General features: G+C 35.2%; 1 protein-coding gene across 1 annotated transcript; it reads right to left on the minus strand.

Moving 5' to 3' along the window:
• Positions 1-510: 510 nt before the first annotated feature.
• On the minus strand, positions 511-3,265 carry LOC131803414 (uncharacterized). Its single transcript, XM_059124703.1, has 6 exons — positions 2,595-3,265; positions 2,401-2,522; positions 2,203-2,343; positions 1,931-2,143; positions 1,509-1,859; positions 511-1,455 (listed from the first exon to the last, which is right to left on the minus strand). Exons 1-6 carry the CDS (start codon positions 2,896-2,898, stop codon positions 1,285-1,287), a joined length of 1,302 nt encoding a protein of 433 aa, XP_058980686.1. The 5' UTR covers positions 2,899-3,265; the 3' UTR covers positions 511-1,284.
• Positions 3,266-17,483: the final 14,218 nt, after the last annotated feature.

Raw genomic sequence — 17,483 nt, forward strand, 5'->3', positions numbered from 1 at the left:
AGGAATTTTTTGGAGTTTTCTAATGTCAAATCTAAGAGATTTGGAATTTTAAAAAGGGCACTTATCATGAATTTCAGTGGCATTATATAAATATTGGATAACTTTGGACCTAAACTGGGATTTCCGCTGATAACAATTTCCGAGACTTGATTGCTAATTACATAAACCTTTGGATCATCATAAAAGTTTAGTTCTTTTAAAATTTTTAAAAGTCTATATTCCGTTCTAGTTTCTTCGAAAGGATTTTTACAAAAGTTTAGTAAGTACCTTAAGTCTTCATAATTTGGATGATCAGTTATATATTTTTCAATTGTACATGAAATGGATGAAAGCAGAATTGAAACAGAATGTTGTATTTCTATAACATGATTTCTAGGCATATAGCTTTGACCATGTAATTGTAAAGACAGATATAAGGTTTTCTTTTTCAAAACATTTAAATCCTTTTCTATTGTATTGTTGTTAATAACAGTTTCACTGTTTGTATAATCATTTTCTTTTGATGATGACATTTCAACTGGCACATTAATGGCTTTAACCATTGGTGGAGCTTTTGTGTGATTCTTGTGAAGTTTTTCTAAATGAATTCTGAATGACGTAAATTTTGTAAATGTTTGCTTACAGTTGTCCTGAACGCATTGTACTTTTAAAAATTTAGTGGACATTAAATGGTCTGTTTTCAAATGAGCTATTAAAAGATTTGCCTTATCAAAATGCTTACGGCAACGAAAGCAAATATACATTTTGAATTGTACTTTAATTATTGTTGCAGAAATTAATAAGTGAAGTCAAATTAACTGATTTTATATCATATACAGTATTAATTTCATAAAAATATTTTTGGATAAAAATCCATGGAATTTGGCAGGCATTTGGATATTTTAAAGAAAGTGCATGAAAAATTTTAAAACATGTATCTAAACATTCGAGGAACGATTGAAATTTTAACAAATTGTGGTTAAAAAAAACATAAAAACCTTTTATATTGAAATCGGACAAACCCTCCACAATTATAAATGGCTGTATAGTTAATCCAGCATTGTAATACTTTTCAGTGACTGTATCAATTTGCCTTTTATAATCGTTAATTGTCGGTAGTCGCAGTACGAAACTTTCCTGCGAATCAGCTATTGTTACTTTTTTTCGTAATTTACCGTTTCCACATTTAAACCTAGCAGGTGATGGTAAAACTGAATTCAACAGTATTGCGTATATATAATCTTGAGCATCTGCAACCGAAATATAAAATAAATATTACTTTTAATGTTTATGATAAATCAGGAATTAAAATTTACCTATGCTGCTTGCCGTCAAAACATTTGCGAAGAGTTGTTTGCAATGTTCGTTATGAATATTTTTCCCATAATAATTGTAAATTTTTTTCTTAAATTGGTCCCATTTAGAAAGTAGAAGATTGCCTTTCTGTGGATACATAATATCGAAATCAATGTTGACCTAAAACGAAACATTAGTATCCATATACAAATAAATAGCTCATGGCTACTTACCAATTCTGAAGCTCTTGCATCGGACAACTTCGTCCATTCAAGGAGAAATGTATGGCTACTTAAATTTTTTATATCTCTTTGCCGTATGTTAAAAGATCTTTTCCATTTTTCGCAGATCGATCCCCAATCATTACATTCTCTTAGTAAGGAAGCTTTCAATGAATTTTCAACTGATTCATCAATTTCGGGAACATCTTTGTTACAAAAATTAGGAGATGTGTGAGTTGCTGCTTTGCTTGTGCTAGGCTCGGAAATCAAAAGCTTTATTCTTTTGGACTTCTTGTTTCTATACTTGGCATAAAGTTTTCCGCTTGCGTTGTTCTTTCCTTTTCTTGAAATGTAATAATAATCCTAAAAATAAAGACATATTATAAGTTAAGAAACTACATAATCAGATACGTTGTTTATATTGTTAATCTTACCCTCATTTCGTTTTCAAGAGGAAAAACGGAACAAATTTCATCCAATATGCGCATATAGTCTTGAGTGTAAAGAGTAACATTGTTGGTTAAAATATCTTCAATAATTATATTAATTATATCATCTCTTTGCTCGTCACTTAATTTCTTATTAACGCTACTACATTCAAGCGCTAGTTTCCCCTTCGAGGTATGTGTTAACAATTCCGTTAGATCCTATATTAAATAAAAAAACTACATTAACTATGCTTACACAAATATTACTCTTACCTTACCTCTGACAAAATTCCTTTGGCTTTTGAGCAGTTCGAACCTGTAGTGTCGGGAGTACCAGGAGTACTTGCAGGTGTCTCGTTGCGTTTCCACCATTCACCTATTTTAGATGGAACTGACATAGTTTCGTCATCAATCCCGAGCTATTGTTATGACAATATTAATACTGAGTTCAACTCTGTAAAACAAATAATACGTACCTTTCGTTTTTTCCAAGCAAAGAGCTTTTCTCTGAATTCAACACGCAGTCCCAATGGTGGCACTGCTTCCTTTAAATCTTCTTTTTTCAAGTACTGCAAGCTGCGAAATGTTACATGTGATGCTAAAAGAACAAAAAAGAAAATTCTTTGTTAATTACACTGATTAACTGAAAAATTCATTTTTATTTACTTACCTTTTAATTGTTCAAAAAGCGACTCCATATTTATTCCTTTTAAGAACTCCCTTAACATATAATCGTCCTCATTGTTTTCCGCATCTTGACTGCTGCAATGGTTTGTATCGCGAACCACAACAATATTGCCATCGATTTCTAACAACTCACCAATGATATTTTGAGGATCTTGCGAATTATTATTCATTTTCAATAAATTTTTTGCACAATGCGTCCTTTCTCTTTCAATAACACGGAAAAAATGGTAAATATGCAGCCGATTGCACACGAGTAAAAAAAATGACAACGGTGGTGCATGATTCATACACGGTAGTTGCTAAAATGGCAACGATCGTGTACGATTCATGCACGTCGGTGTACAAAGTAACAACGGTGGTGCATCATTATGCAGGTGGTGGTGCATAATTCATACACGACCGGTGTCATATTGACAACGACCGTGTGTGAATCATGCACCACCGTTGTCATTTTTTACTCGTGTGTAATCGGCTGCAATTACCAATATTACAAATGGACAAATTAAGCACGGCTGTTGTTGGTACCGAAAGTTGACCACGTCTCGGTGTCAATTTGAGCACGTTCGTGCACAATTCACCAACAGCCGTTGTTGAAAAATATAACAACGGGTCGTTGCGAAAATGACAACATACGTGCTTGATTTCGCAACGGGATTTTTCCCTCAGTGTAGGGTATAAGCTGGTCAGTATTCAACCCATTTATAGACCTTAAGTTCGTTTTTTTTTCGTCATCCAATTTTTTTTATTTCATGTTACTCGTTTCCTTTCCTTTTTGTAAATTTGGTCAAAAGTATGTATGCATGGTTAAGCAAATAAAATATTCTCTGACCAAACACACACACAAAAAAAAACCGACGACGACAATTCATTTGAAAAAAGGAAATCCTTGATACCAAACAACAAAGCTCAGTGTTGAGAAGGAAATTTCGTAAAGCATTTTGACAACAATTTTTATTTCCTTTAAATGTAATTTTTTCTGATAATAAACAATTCGAGGGTCATAGTCATGAAAATTGAAAAAAAAAGAATGTAAGAAAATCAAACAAGCAACCAACACACGCGCAAACATATCGCCTCCTTCCAACCCCAAAAAACACATGCCCATAACTCCGGTCAAGTGGACAGACGCCGAACATTTTGGCATGGCCACTACGGGATGGGACAAATAGGCGAATATTTAAATGTGATTGCATGTGCAAACGTGCTGTGTGTGAGTGTGTGTGTAAACATGTCCATGTTTAAGCAAAAATCTCAAAGATATGTAATTTAAATCACAAATAATTGCAAAAAAAGAAATAAACATTTTTGACTTGACTTGACTAGGAGGTCATGCATAATTTATGAACAATAAACATTAAGAAATACTCGGAAATTTTTCAAAATATATGGTTGCATGAAGAAATTTATGTTTGTTGCTTTGTTTTAGCATTAGATCATTAGGCCATATTTAGAATTTGTGAAGGAAATTATATTCAGGCCAGATATCTCAAAATACAAATTACCTCAAAATTGTTACCATGAACCTCGATTTAAATAATTCAAATTATTATTTTACTTTTGTTTCGGGAAATATTAATTTTTATACCCTCCAACTTGGAAAGGAGGGTATATTAACTTTGTCATTCAGTTTGTAACATCCCTAAATATTCGTCGTAGACCCCATAATATATAATCAGCATAAAATACTAAGACGATTTAACGATATTCGTTTGACATTTAGCAGAATAATTTTTATTGTGTCCAGGATGGTTGGTATTGAAAATGAGATATATCGGTCCACGTTATAGCCCCCATATAACGGTACCTCCCGATATTCGACATTTTGATGATTTTAGCGACATTATTGTTTGTTTCAAATTTGATATTTGAAGTTCGAAAGGTATACTACAGCCTAAGACAGAAAACTGTCTGTGCAGGTCCACGTCTTCGTATAGCCCCCATAAAACGGTACCTCCCGATATTCGGTATTTTGATGATTTTAGCGACCTTATTTACTAGAATTGTTTCAAATTTGGTATTTGAAGTTCGAAATGGATACTACACTCTAAGACAGAAAATTGTCTGTGCGGGTCCACGTCTTCGTATAGCCCCCATATAAAGGTACCTCCCGATATTCGGTATTTTGATGATTTTAATTACAATACTCACCGAAATTGTTTAAGATGTCGTATTTAAAGTTCGTAATCGATGCTACAGCCTGTGACAGAAAATTGTCTGTGCAGGTCCAGGTCTTCGTATAGCTCCGATATAACTGTACATCCTATATGCTGTATTTTGATGAGTTTAGCCACATTATTCACCGTTTATTTCAAGTTTCGAATATAAATATGGTAATGGCTCATGACAACAATGCGTCGTGTATACCACAATATAATGGCTATATTCGGTATTTTTAAGATTTTAACAGAATTTTGTAACGATTGTTTTTTTTTTTTTTGAAAATTTCCAAATTCGTTCAAATGGTGGAGGGTATTTAAAGTTCTGCACGGCCGAGCTTGCGGCTTTTTAACTTCTTTTTTTCCGTATTTTTTATCGGATCAAATTTAGATATAGCTCCCATATATATCTTCATCCGATTTCGGGTTAAATGTGCACCAAATGTCCACTATCAGTCCAAATTACCTGAATTTTGGCACGCCCAACCGAGTTCGGCCCAGAAGCAAGTATATCAAATTTGGAGAAAATCGGTTCAGATATAGCTATAGCTCCCATATATATCTTTCATCCGATTTGATCTTTAAGTCCCTCACATTCCTACTATGCACTCCACAACCGTGATATTTGGTACCAGGTATTATATGGAGCACAGAAATAGCTGTTTTAAATTTTATCGAAATCGGTTCAGATTTGGATATAGCTCTCATATATATCTTCATCCGATTTTGGGTTAAATGTGCACCAAATGTCCACTATCAGTCCAAATTACCTGAATTTTGGCACACCCAACCGAGTTCGGCCTAGAAGCAAGTATATCAAATTTGGAGGAAATCGGTTCAGATATAGCTATAGCTCCCATATATATCTCTCATCCGATTTGATCTCTAAGTCCCTCACATTCCTACTATGCACTCCACAACCGTGATATTTGGTACCAGGTATTATATGGAGCACAGAAATAGCTGTTTTAAATTTTATCGAAATCGGTTCAGTTTTGGATATAGCTCCCATATATATCTTCATCCGATTTCGGGTTAATTGACCACCAAATGGCCAATATCAGCCCAAATGGCCCGAATTTTGGCACATGTGACCGAGATTAGCCTTAAAGCAAATACAACAAATTTGGAGAAAATCGGTTCAGAAACAACTATAGCTCCCATATATATCTTCATCCGATTTCGGTTTAATTGACCACCAAATGATCAATATCAGCCCAAATGGCCCGAGTTTTGACACATGTGACCGAGATTAGCCTTAAAGCAAATACAACAAATTTGGAGAAAATCGGTTCAGAAACAGCTATAGCTCACATATATATCTTTCATCCGATTTGGTGTTTAAGCCTCTCACATTCGTAATATGCACTCCACAAGAATGATATTTGGTACCAGATATATGATACAGCCCAGAAATAGCTGTTTGTAATTTTATCGAAATCGGTTCAGATTTGGATATAGCTCCCATATATATCTTCATCCGATTTCGGGTTAATTGTGCACCAAATGGCCGATATAAGTCCAAATGGACTGAATTTTAGTACATCGGAACAAATTCAGCCTAGAAGCAAGTATATCAAATTTAGTGAAAATCGGTTCAGATATAGATATAGCAACCATATATATGTTTCATCCGATTTAGAGTTTTAGTCCCATACATTCGATATTTGGTACCAGGCATTAGATGGAGCACAGGAATAGCTGTTTTAAATTTTATCAAAATGGGTTCAGATTTGGATATAGCTCTCACATATATCTTCATCCGATTTCGGGTTAAATGTGCACTAAATGGTCAATGTCAGCCCAAATCACCAGTCTAGAAGCTAATACGTAAAATTTGGAGAAACCCGGTTCAGAGATAGCTATAGTTCGTAAAATGCACGATAGAATTAGATAGATTTTGATTTTGTACCAAATATCTCATAGAGCTCTGAAATACCCTGTATAAACCTTCTTACGAGAGCTCTACTGAATATGCATAGTGGTGTAGGGTATCATATAGTCGGCCCCGCCCGACTTTTGAGCTTTCCTTACTGGTTTATGCTGATTTCGTTGACGAATGTAGCCGTATATCGTAGCCAAATATCGTGAGTCTAAATTTGGAGATATAGATGGACCTCTTGAATTTAGATATGATATTTTGGGGTTCAAATGAACCAAATACAGAAAAATTTGCCCGATCACACAATTGAAGTCAATCGACACGCCTGAGAAGATAGTTAAGAGCAGGGAAGATTTCTAGCATTTTGGATGACCATTGGATTATATTTAGCTATAAAATTGACCACAACAACTAACAGCACGACAGAGTGCGTAAATATTGGGCAAATGTCCCTGGTCAAAAAGCTAAGGGTAATATCTGGGCAGCGTTTCGAGACATAATTTCAAAAGCGAAATCTTCCATAAAGGGAATTCTAACATATTGTATTATTGTAGGGTATCACATGATGGGCCCCGTACAACTATTGCCTTCGCTTATTTGTTTTTTCTATGAATCACAAAAAAAAATATTTTTATAATTCAATTCCTTAGTATTTAACATCAATTGCTGAATAATTTTGCTCACCTTCTTTTATAGCTGCATGGACTTTGTTCGTGTGCCGATGTGATTGTGTGTTTTCCAAATGTGATGCCTTCAAGATTCCGTTTGATTGATGCCAACAAATCTTTAAAATTCATGCCAGCTATAGAATTGTCACGTCACTTAGGATGTTGCCAAACACGTATTTTATTATGTCGTACTGCAGAACTGCAACTGAATATTTCACCGTTGTTTACAGTGCTTGAATTATGCGGCTGTTAAGGAAGACAAATAAATGTTCGAATATGGTTTACATGGGTATACAAAGAATGAATTGTACCAATAATTGTATGTCTTATAGTAAAAATATAACGTCTTTTTAGTGATTTTTTTTATTTATAATTTGAATCACACGAACAATAAAATTCAAAGTGTTCCTATCACAACAAGTGCCAATGCCATATCTGTTGGATAAGACGTTATGATAATCAGGATGGTAGGAACATAGCATTAGCATAACTTGTCATAAAACTACCAAAACAGTATTTGAAGAGAATGACATCAAAAATAAAAATATTCGTTTTTAAAAAAAATTCGTACAAAAAAATAGTTAAAAAAATATTTGCGTAACTTTGCGAAAATGTTCACTCGGCGTTTCTTCTAGTAGACCCACAAAATAAGAAACATTCTACATACAATTTCACTATAGAGCTCAGAATAAATTTTATGTCTAGGCTTAATAGTTTCTAAGAAAATTGCATTGGAAGATTATATGCTAATTCTTATCGCAAAATTTAATACATTTTAATTTAAGTCAAAATCTTCCGTAAATCCTGGGAAATGTGTTAAAAGAAGAAATATTCCAAATCGAATATCGTTATTAGTCTCTGAACAAAAGAAGTTTGTATACTTAATATGTGTCATAAAAATGATGTTTGAAAAATGTAGTTATTCACTAATCATTGCTCTGTCTGGTTTGGGGGTTATCTACAAACCTAGTACTATTAAAACCACAATCAGTACAATTATAAGAAAAGTGCTAAATCTGTCAGATAAAAGGGTCTTATAAAAAATGTTATATAAAAAAATTTATTATAACTTTGATTGGGCAAAAATTTATGTAGCACCTCGAAATATTCGCCCAGAACATAGGAACTGATCAGCTATGTATGTCCGTCCATCCATTCGTTCGCCTGTCCATGTTAAATTGTAATAACGCTAAATGTCGTAATTATCACGAAATTTAGCGTGAAGATGTAAACGATCGCAAAATTATATTAAAATGTAAAATCTAACCGTTACCGTCAATTCTACCGTTGACCAAGATATCGGATATATAGCAAAACAGTTTCAATCTATATAAGTCAAGAACCGCCGGGCTGATTTTGACAATTCTTAATGGTTTCTTGCCAGAAAAAGATAAAATATAAGAAAATTGCATAAAAAAATGCCAATTAAAAAGTGAATATATTTTTTAATATTTAGTGATATTTTCTTATTTTTTTCATATTTTTATATTGGAATTTTACATTTTGTAAAGTTTTTTAACTATGTGTTGCGGGTATCATATACAGGTCGCAATAATCGTCCATGCGAATTGGGTGGTTCAGAATTGAAGGCTATTGTTTTTGAAGATGTATATTTAGCGGTTCAAATAGACCAAAAATGTTAAACATATCCAGATTTTGAAGTCGATACACATGTCAGAATAAAAACAAATCGATATGCAAAGTTAGAGTTTAGGACTACAAATTTTGTGTGAAATAGTCTTGAATACCTTTCAGCACGACAGAGAGGGCAAATATAGAGCAAATGCCCCCGGTGGAAATCCAAAAGGCCTAAGGGGTATCATGTGGTCGGTTCACATCGCTATAGCCTTTGCTTACTTGCTTATATATTGATAAAGCCGGCTAAATATGATATTAAAGGTTAATATTTTTTTTGTCATAGGCTGTAGTACCAGTAACGAACTTCAAATACAAAATTTGAAACAAATCGGGTGAATATCAGGATGTACCGTTATATGGGGATGTACGAAAACGTGAACCTACATATAAATATTTTTGACATAGGCTGTAGCACCCATTACGATCTTCAAATACGAAATTTGAAATAATTCCGGTAAATAATGTCGACAAAATCATAAAAATACCGAATATCGGCAGGTACCGTTATATGGGGCTATACGAAAACGTGAACCGATATGGCTCATTTACGAACTTAATCTGCCTACTGGTAAACTATGCATGTATGCAAAATTTTAACCTTCTATCTCGATTCGTTCGAAAGATAGCGATTACAACAGATGTACAGACAGACAGACGGACATCGCCAGATCGTCTTAGAATTTTACGCTGATCCAGAATGTATATACTTTGTAGGGTCTATTACAAATATTTCGAGCAGTTACAAACGGAATGACAACATTAATATACCCTCCATAGAATGGTGGAGGGTATAAAAATGAGCTGAAAACATTAGGGAAGTTTGAGCGAGTCTCCGTGGCCACCCTGATTACATCGGTGGAAAGTGCTATCAAATCAAATAAAGTTTTCGTGCATTTTTCTGAACTGCACTTTTCTGAACACATTCCAATAGCTTCCAAAAAATCACCCTTTATTAGACTTATAGCTATATCATAACCGATTTTCATCAAATTTGACGCACTTACATCTAGACAAAATTCGGTCGCATATAGCAAAATTTATTTTTTCGCTCTATTTTTACATGTTTGGTGGAAAATAACTTCAAATCGCAAGACAATATATGGGAGCTCTAACTATATCTGACACGATTTTCATGAAATTTGACATACTTGTTTATATAAAGATATAACACTATTCCAATTATCAGAAATTTCAATAACGTTCGTCCTTAAACAAAGCAAATAAAGTGAGGAACATTTAATCTCAATCGGACAGTGAATGTGGCATGTACTTTTCTTATAAAAATACATGAACAGACGGACATGCGAAAACCTTCTCAGAATTTGATTCCATGGAGATCTCCGAAAGGAACTATGAGTCTATCTCGTTTCAAACCAATTCACAAATGCACAAACATAATACTCTGTCCACAGTGTGGCGTGGTACAAACCACGTGACCATGCACAATTTCGTGGCAGTTTACCCTATATTTACGCCCACTTCTAACGGAAATTCAAAATAATATTTGAAACCATATATTCAAATATATATGATGCTACATCGCCCAGATCTGCCTATATATGTCAAAGTAATCAGCGTCAGAAAGTTCAGCACTGTCCTTTCATTTTATGTATTCGCACAAAAGTTGGGGTCTAAATATTATCCGATGACCATCCAAAATGGTAGGCTCTTAGCCTGATTGGTCCATTTTATTTTACACGGTTGATGGAGGACCAATATTTCGAAGAGTTATTAACTGTATTGCACAATCAAATTTACAAAGCCCCCATGACATAGTGTTGTAGGGAAAAATTACCATTTATTTCTAATACTCTTATAGTCATAAGTTAATCATCTCACTTAGATTTTATTTCAAATAAAAAACCTAATACTCTTGATCACATATGTACATTACATGCGATTCTAATGCCAATATCATCGCACAGTCAGATTCATGTCCATATCATTAAAATGCCTGTTTATTGCCGTATTAACTGATACAGTCATTAACATTGTGATAACCACAGATATACACACACATCGTAGTCATCGTCATAGTCGTCATCATCATTATCTTGTAGAACAACTTTGAGATTATTGACATTCACTCAATAACTAGTACTAATTAAGTTAAGTTACAATTAAAGTGTCTTTTTGCAAACTTTCTGGCAAATGTTTCGTTTCGTGTGGACGGCCGAAGGAAAGACCAGCTGGCCAATGTAATCAAAGTGTCTTTTGATTACCACTAAGAGTTTAACTCGAACGAGACTAGATGGCCACATCAAATGAAACGAAATGATGCAATAAAGATAATATGGCCGAAATATAAATTGATGTTATATCTATATTTTGTGAAATGTAGAGCGAAATGTTTATTGAAGAGGAGGTAAATGTGTATATGTAATGTAGTATGAGGAGGTTGGGGGAAAATTATTTATCATAGCTTATCAAAATTAGTTAAAAAGTATCAGTCGGATTTGCCGACAGATGTAGACCCTCAGTCAATGTCCGATTTTAAATATATTTTGACTTCTGTTATGATTTTTCAAATTGTTGACCCTCTATGGAATAGGTTCCAAAAGAAACGGGGCAGATTTGGACTATACTTATACTCCTTCACTTTGTATGCGATATGTGATGATTTTAGAAAACAGAACAATGTGGCTTGTTTTTTCGGGATACCGTAGTATTTTGTTGTTGCAAAATGGTCAGCCTTTATCCCTTTATTGTTGTTTTTATAAAAACAACGTTTGTTTATTAGTGGAGAACGATGGTAATGTTTACCAGGGGGTAAGGCAGGGAATACCCAGGTTTCGGAAAGAGAAGATTTTAGAAAACGTTAAAATGTGTCTGAGTTACTAGATATAGTCGACCGAAGTATCCCATTTTCATACCTCATCTAATACAGATAAAACAAGTAAGCAAAGGCTATAGTCGTGCGGGGCCGACTATGTGATACCCTACAACACTACAACATATTTTAAGCCTCCTTTTGTCCAAATCCGTTTTGGAAGATTTGGCTTTTGACATTTTGTCACGGATCACTGTCCAGATATTAGCCTTAGCATATGGACCAGGGATATTTGCCCATTATTTATGCACTTCGTCGTGCTGTTAGTTGTTGTGGTCCATTACTATAATCCAATGGTCATCCAAAATGCTAGAATTCTTCCCTGTCCCTTACTCTCTTCTCAGGCGTATCGACTGGCTTCTGATGAGGTAATCGTTTCTGTATTGGTTTATTTGAACCCATAAATATTTTGCAATCATCTCCAAAACCAAAAAGCCCGTCTGTATCTCCAAAGCTAGACTCATCTATATGATTTGCTTATCTACGATATTTGGCTATATTCGTCAACGAAATCAGCATAAAAAAGGCAGAAATTCGCCTTTTGTGTATTTCGGATATCGCCTGTAAGTAATGCTGGTATTTTTTCACACAAAATTAGTAGTCCATTGTACCCGCTGTCCTAACTCTAACTTTATGCGAGATTTCGTGTCCTTTGGTTTCTATTTGTGACCTTTATAACGGCTGCAAAATCAGGAAAATTTTTAGTTGTTGGCCCATTTCAACCCCCTAATATATTGCGGACATCTTTGAAAACAATAGGCCTAGCCCTTCTGAGCCTAACACTACCCTTGCGAAAATTTTCGTGAGGTTCGGACGATAATTGCAATCTTTATATTATAAATCCAACCTGTCTTGTAAAGTGAAAAAAAATATTACAAAAAGTATACTTCAATATTATAAGTCAAATTGAAAAAATCGCATGCGATAAAAAATATGAAAAAACAAAAAAATTCACAAAATACTACAAAATCTATATGAACATCATTATTAGCATCTTTTTTTTCTGGAATTTTTTTAGATTTTATACTTTTATGCCAAAAGGGCATTCTAAATTGACAAAGTTTGTCAAAATCGGTGCAGCCATTCTGAAGATATAAGCATTCTACCTTACATCCCTTTCCTTTGTATATATACATTGTACATATTTCGCTATATGTATCCGATATATTTACTATCAGTATCTACGTAACGGTCAGAATTAACATGTCCGTCTATTTGTGATTTCGGCGTCATTAAAAATATTCGCGGTTTAATGGAAAATTTGACTTTTATTTATCAGAAATGATATGGTCTATTTCACCCACTAAATATTACCCGATGACCATCAAAGTTGGAAGGCTTCTGCCCTGCCCAAAGCTCTAGCCCCATGCTAACTTCCGCTTCGATTGGTCTATAATTGTGACCTGTAAAGTAACTGCAAAATCAGGAAATTTGTCATTTTTTGGTCCATTTCAATATTTTTTTGGTCCTAAATATTATGCGGTCATCTCCAAAAGAAATAGGGTTCTATTCTGACCTTAACCCCACCTACATTCTTAATTTCGAGAAGATCGGTCCATAATTGCGACCTGTAGAGTGATTAGAAATTAACGTGGACAGACGGACATACATAGCTAGATCGACTCAGCTCGGCGAGATAGGAAATTCCATATATACTTTCCTATGTGAGAAACCAATATTTCGAGGTATTACATAATTTTTAGCCCAATCATACTTATAATACCCCCAACACATAGTGCTGTAGGGTATAAATATTGGCATGGACAAGATTACAAGAAATTCGAACATTTATATCCAATTTTATGCGAAATCATTAATTCCGATTAACTTCCGTATTTATCTCAGAATTCTGGTTGAGAAAAATATTTAGATATAGCAAGTTATAAAGAATCGCTGACTTGTTTCGCAAGTTATGACAGATAAAAGCATTGCAAATTATGACCCTTTTGTGGTTGAGGTACCAGAATGGGCTCACAGATATATAGCATCTTCACAACAGATCTTGTGTTGACAAAAATGTTTGTATGAGTGTAACGTGGTTTTCTCGTCGGCTGAAGTAAGCTCAGCTGAACCCAGGGTCTCCATAAGAACCCACTAAACCTTATGAAATAATAAGAGTAGATTTCTCCCTTTCCTGGGGGTGAAAATCGGATGTTTTATTGATCTTTAATGCAAAATTACAATGTATTGAATTCAAAGTAATGATGTTTAATTGATGATCGGGATTCGATGTTTACTCGTATCCTAGGCAAGAGGGTATACGACTCGTGGACAATCGGGAATGATGATGTCGGGTTAAAGAAGATCGGGAATTGCGGTGTTACGTTCGGGTGACGTTTGCGTTGACGATATGAAGGTAATCTGGAACTTGTGGTCGTCGATTGTCGATATTTTGACTGTTATCAGGAATTACGATGTTTATATTCGGGTTATGCGGTATGTTGACGATAACCGGGAACTTGTGGTCGTCAGGGGCGGATTGAGATTTGTTCGGGTTCGACAGCTCTTTGAGGGTAGGTTCGGAAACTGATTTCTAGGTCTTCGTTGATGTATCGGGCCTCGTTTGGGGTTCGGCAGCTCGGGTTTTGTTATTTGGGTCGTCTACAGGAGCGAGATAACTAGTCTAGCTACGGTTTATAACTACGGCTACTCTACTACCAATGTTTGACTATAATACGGAACAGCGAGCCGAAACTCCTATGGAACAGCGAGCCGAAGCTCCTCTGGAACAGCGAGAAGAAACTCCTGTTGAGCAGCGAGCCGAAACTCTTGTGGAACAGCGAGCCGAAACTCCTGTGTGAATGAATTACCGGCTACTCAACTTAATGAGAGCCAGTCTTGGAAAAAGTATTCCCGTCTAACGCTTTGTTAGTCGGAGGACGCAGATGATTTATAAAATCACTAGTTACCCTTTGGCAAGCCCCCTGCAGTAGCGATACCTTTCCTCATCGCACCTCAAACCGAACACTATATGTGACCGGTTCTACCAAGTCATTGCGAATTCTTTACCTTATGCTGTGAACGGTATGCCACCGAAATCTAATTTGTTCACAACGTGCCCAACGAATGCTGCGGTTGTTGGTTGGTGCTGTTGTCGCATTGTGTGCTGCCTATGACTGTGTTGTGTGAACGTTGTGGTGGTGGTTGGTCGGTGCTCTTAGCGTCGCACTCGTTATATTCTTGCATTGGTCGTTGTTGTTGTTATTATTGTGGAATAGGTGCGGTTCTTTGTTTGCTCGTACTAATGTACGTGATGAAATCATCACGTTACAAGAGTTGGATGCTTATTTAGCTTTATTCGAGCTTTTGGGTTTTCACAATCTTGCACCCTATGAGGGGGAGATACCTGAAGAAATGTTCCGATCTCTATAATCTTTATAACAGGTCTTGTGTTGATGGAAATATTGAGATTTGCCAAGTCTAAATGGAATCAGATGTTAATTTCGCGTTTTAGGAGACTCATGGATATTCAAAATGCTGACCCTTTGTAGTTACGGTACCAGAATTAGTGGAGCGATATATTCCATCTTTACAGCAGATCTTGTGTTAGTAGAAATAATGGGATGTGTGAAATATGAAGAGAACCGGATGCTTATTTCGGATTTTTTAATAGTTTTGACCCTTTGAGGAGCATGTACCAGAAGAAATAGTTCGATCTCTACTATCTTTATAACAGATCTTGTGTTGATGGAAATATTGAGTCTAAATAGAATCGGATGTTAATTTCGCGTTTTATAAGCTTCATGAATATTCAAAAATTTGACCGTTTGTGGGGGACGAAGTGAACCGATGTTGTCCATTTTCGCACCTGACCTAGCGCTGATGCAAATATTAGGATTTGCAAAGTTGGAGCAAAATCGGACTATCGTTTCTCTTTCTGTGCAGTAAAATATTGTTACACCCTCCACTTGTCATTCCGTTTGTAACATCTCTAAATATTCCTTTACATATTCTAAATCAATTTAACGATGTGGGTCTGTCTGCTGAAATCACGATACAGCCCACATTATTTGACGTACAGCTTCAAAATTTGACACAATAATGTGTATTATGTCTAGGATTGTTGGTATTCAAAATATTCCGATATTCGGTATTTTGATGACTCTAGCCACCTTTTCCACAGATTTGTCTAAAAATTGGTATTTGTAGTTTATAATAGGTTCTAGTACCTTGTAGGTATAGGTCCACGTTTTTGTGTGGCCCCCTAGAACGGTACCTTCCGATATTTGATTTTGTCACATTGTTCCACGGATTTGTCTAAAAATTGGTATTTGTGGTTCGAAATGTGATCCAGCTGCGGTGGCGGAATATAGTAGTATACCCACGTTTTGATACAACCCCTATGTAAATGTACCTCCCCATATTCGGTATTTTGAAGATTTTCGCCACATTTTTTCTCGGACTTTGCTACAAATTGGTATTTGTAGGTCATAATGGGTTCTACCTCCTGTGGCAAAATATTGTATTTATAGGTCCACGTTTTTGTATAGTCCCCATATAGCAGTACCTCCCGATATTTGTGGTGTTGATGATTTTTGCCACATTGTTTCACGGATTTGTCTAAAAATTGGTATTTGTACCTCATAATGGGGTCTAGCTTCGGTGGCAGAAAATTCAATATTTAAGTTCAGTAGAATGTCCACGTTTTGATACAACCCCTATGTAAATGTACTTCCCGATATTCGGTATTTTGAAGATTTTCGCCACATTTTTTCACGGATTTTTCTAAAAATTGGTTTGTAGGTCATAATGGGTTCTAGCTCCGGTGAAGAATGGGTTCCAGCTTCGGTGGCAGAAAAATGAATATTTAAGTCCACGTTTTCATATGTCGCACATATTACGATACCAACCAATATACGGTATTTTGATACCTAGTCACATTTAAAATTGTTTCAAAGTTGGTATTTAGTATAAAATTGTCTATAGAGGTTCCGTTTTAGTACGGCCCTATACAACAGCCTCACCCACTAGCTCTAGCTATATGGCTGAAGGTATAAAAACTGATTTTGGCACTTAAAAACATAATCCTAAAAGGCAACCCTATTCCTTTGCACCTTCTTCATAAACTGTGAGAACTTCAACACTTGTTTTCCATAACAACCATTTCCATATAGTTTTCAACACAACACACTTGTATTCAATTCAAAAATTAATTTTCATTATACTTTAATCGAGAGCAAACAAATAAATTAATATTTTATTTAGAGTGTGTTGTTCGAGCTCTTCACAAACTCGTTCTTGGTCGCTTTTCATCTGTTGACCAACAAGACGATGGATGGAATTAATTAACTTATGGAGTTTTATTGTACAAGAATCACTTAAAGTTTTTAAATTAAATTAATAACACTCCAAACAGAGATTATACTTGAAATCGTTCATTGTCTTCTTAGAATGACAAAGATGACAGGATACAAATATATAAATAGGGCAGAACAGAAGAGAACATAACTATGCATGCCAGCAGATTTCCTTTCTGGGAAGTCGTTTTGCTCGATTTGCTATGTTGCCAACGAGACTGTTGAAGGATGGTTGTCTTTAAAGAGTCATTCACTTACTTCCTTTCCCATGATGAACATATTGAATATGCATGAGGTTTTAAAGTGGGGGGAACTGGGGGAGGTTCTGGGAATACATCACATCTTGTGAACATTCACAGTTGTTTACATCCGATTTGGCAAGAAGTGATGTTGATCTTAAT

The sequence above is a fragment of the Musca domestica genome, unplaced genomic scaffold, assembly GCF_030504385.1.
Source record: "Musca domestica strain aabys unplaced genomic scaffold, Musca_domestica.polishedcontigs.V.1.1 3, whole genome shotgun sequence".
Taxonomy (NCBI): Eukaryota; Metazoa; Arthropoda; class Insecta; order Diptera; family Muscidae; genus Musca; species Musca domestica.

Bases quoted from the DNA above. Each gene is read 5' to 3' on its own strand.
- LOC131803414 (XM_059124703.1), bottom strand. From the start codon at position 2,898: ATGAATCATGCACCACCGTTGTCATTTTTTTTACTCGTGTGCAATCGG. The intron at 2,344-2,400 runs GTACGTATTATT...TCATAACAATAG, and splicing joins TTGCTTGGAAAAAACGAAAG to CTCGGGATTGATGACGAAAC. The intron at 1,456-1,508 runs GTAAGTAGCCAT...GTTTCGTTTTAG, and splicing joins ATGCAAGAGCTTCAGAATTG to GTCAACATTGATTTCGATAT.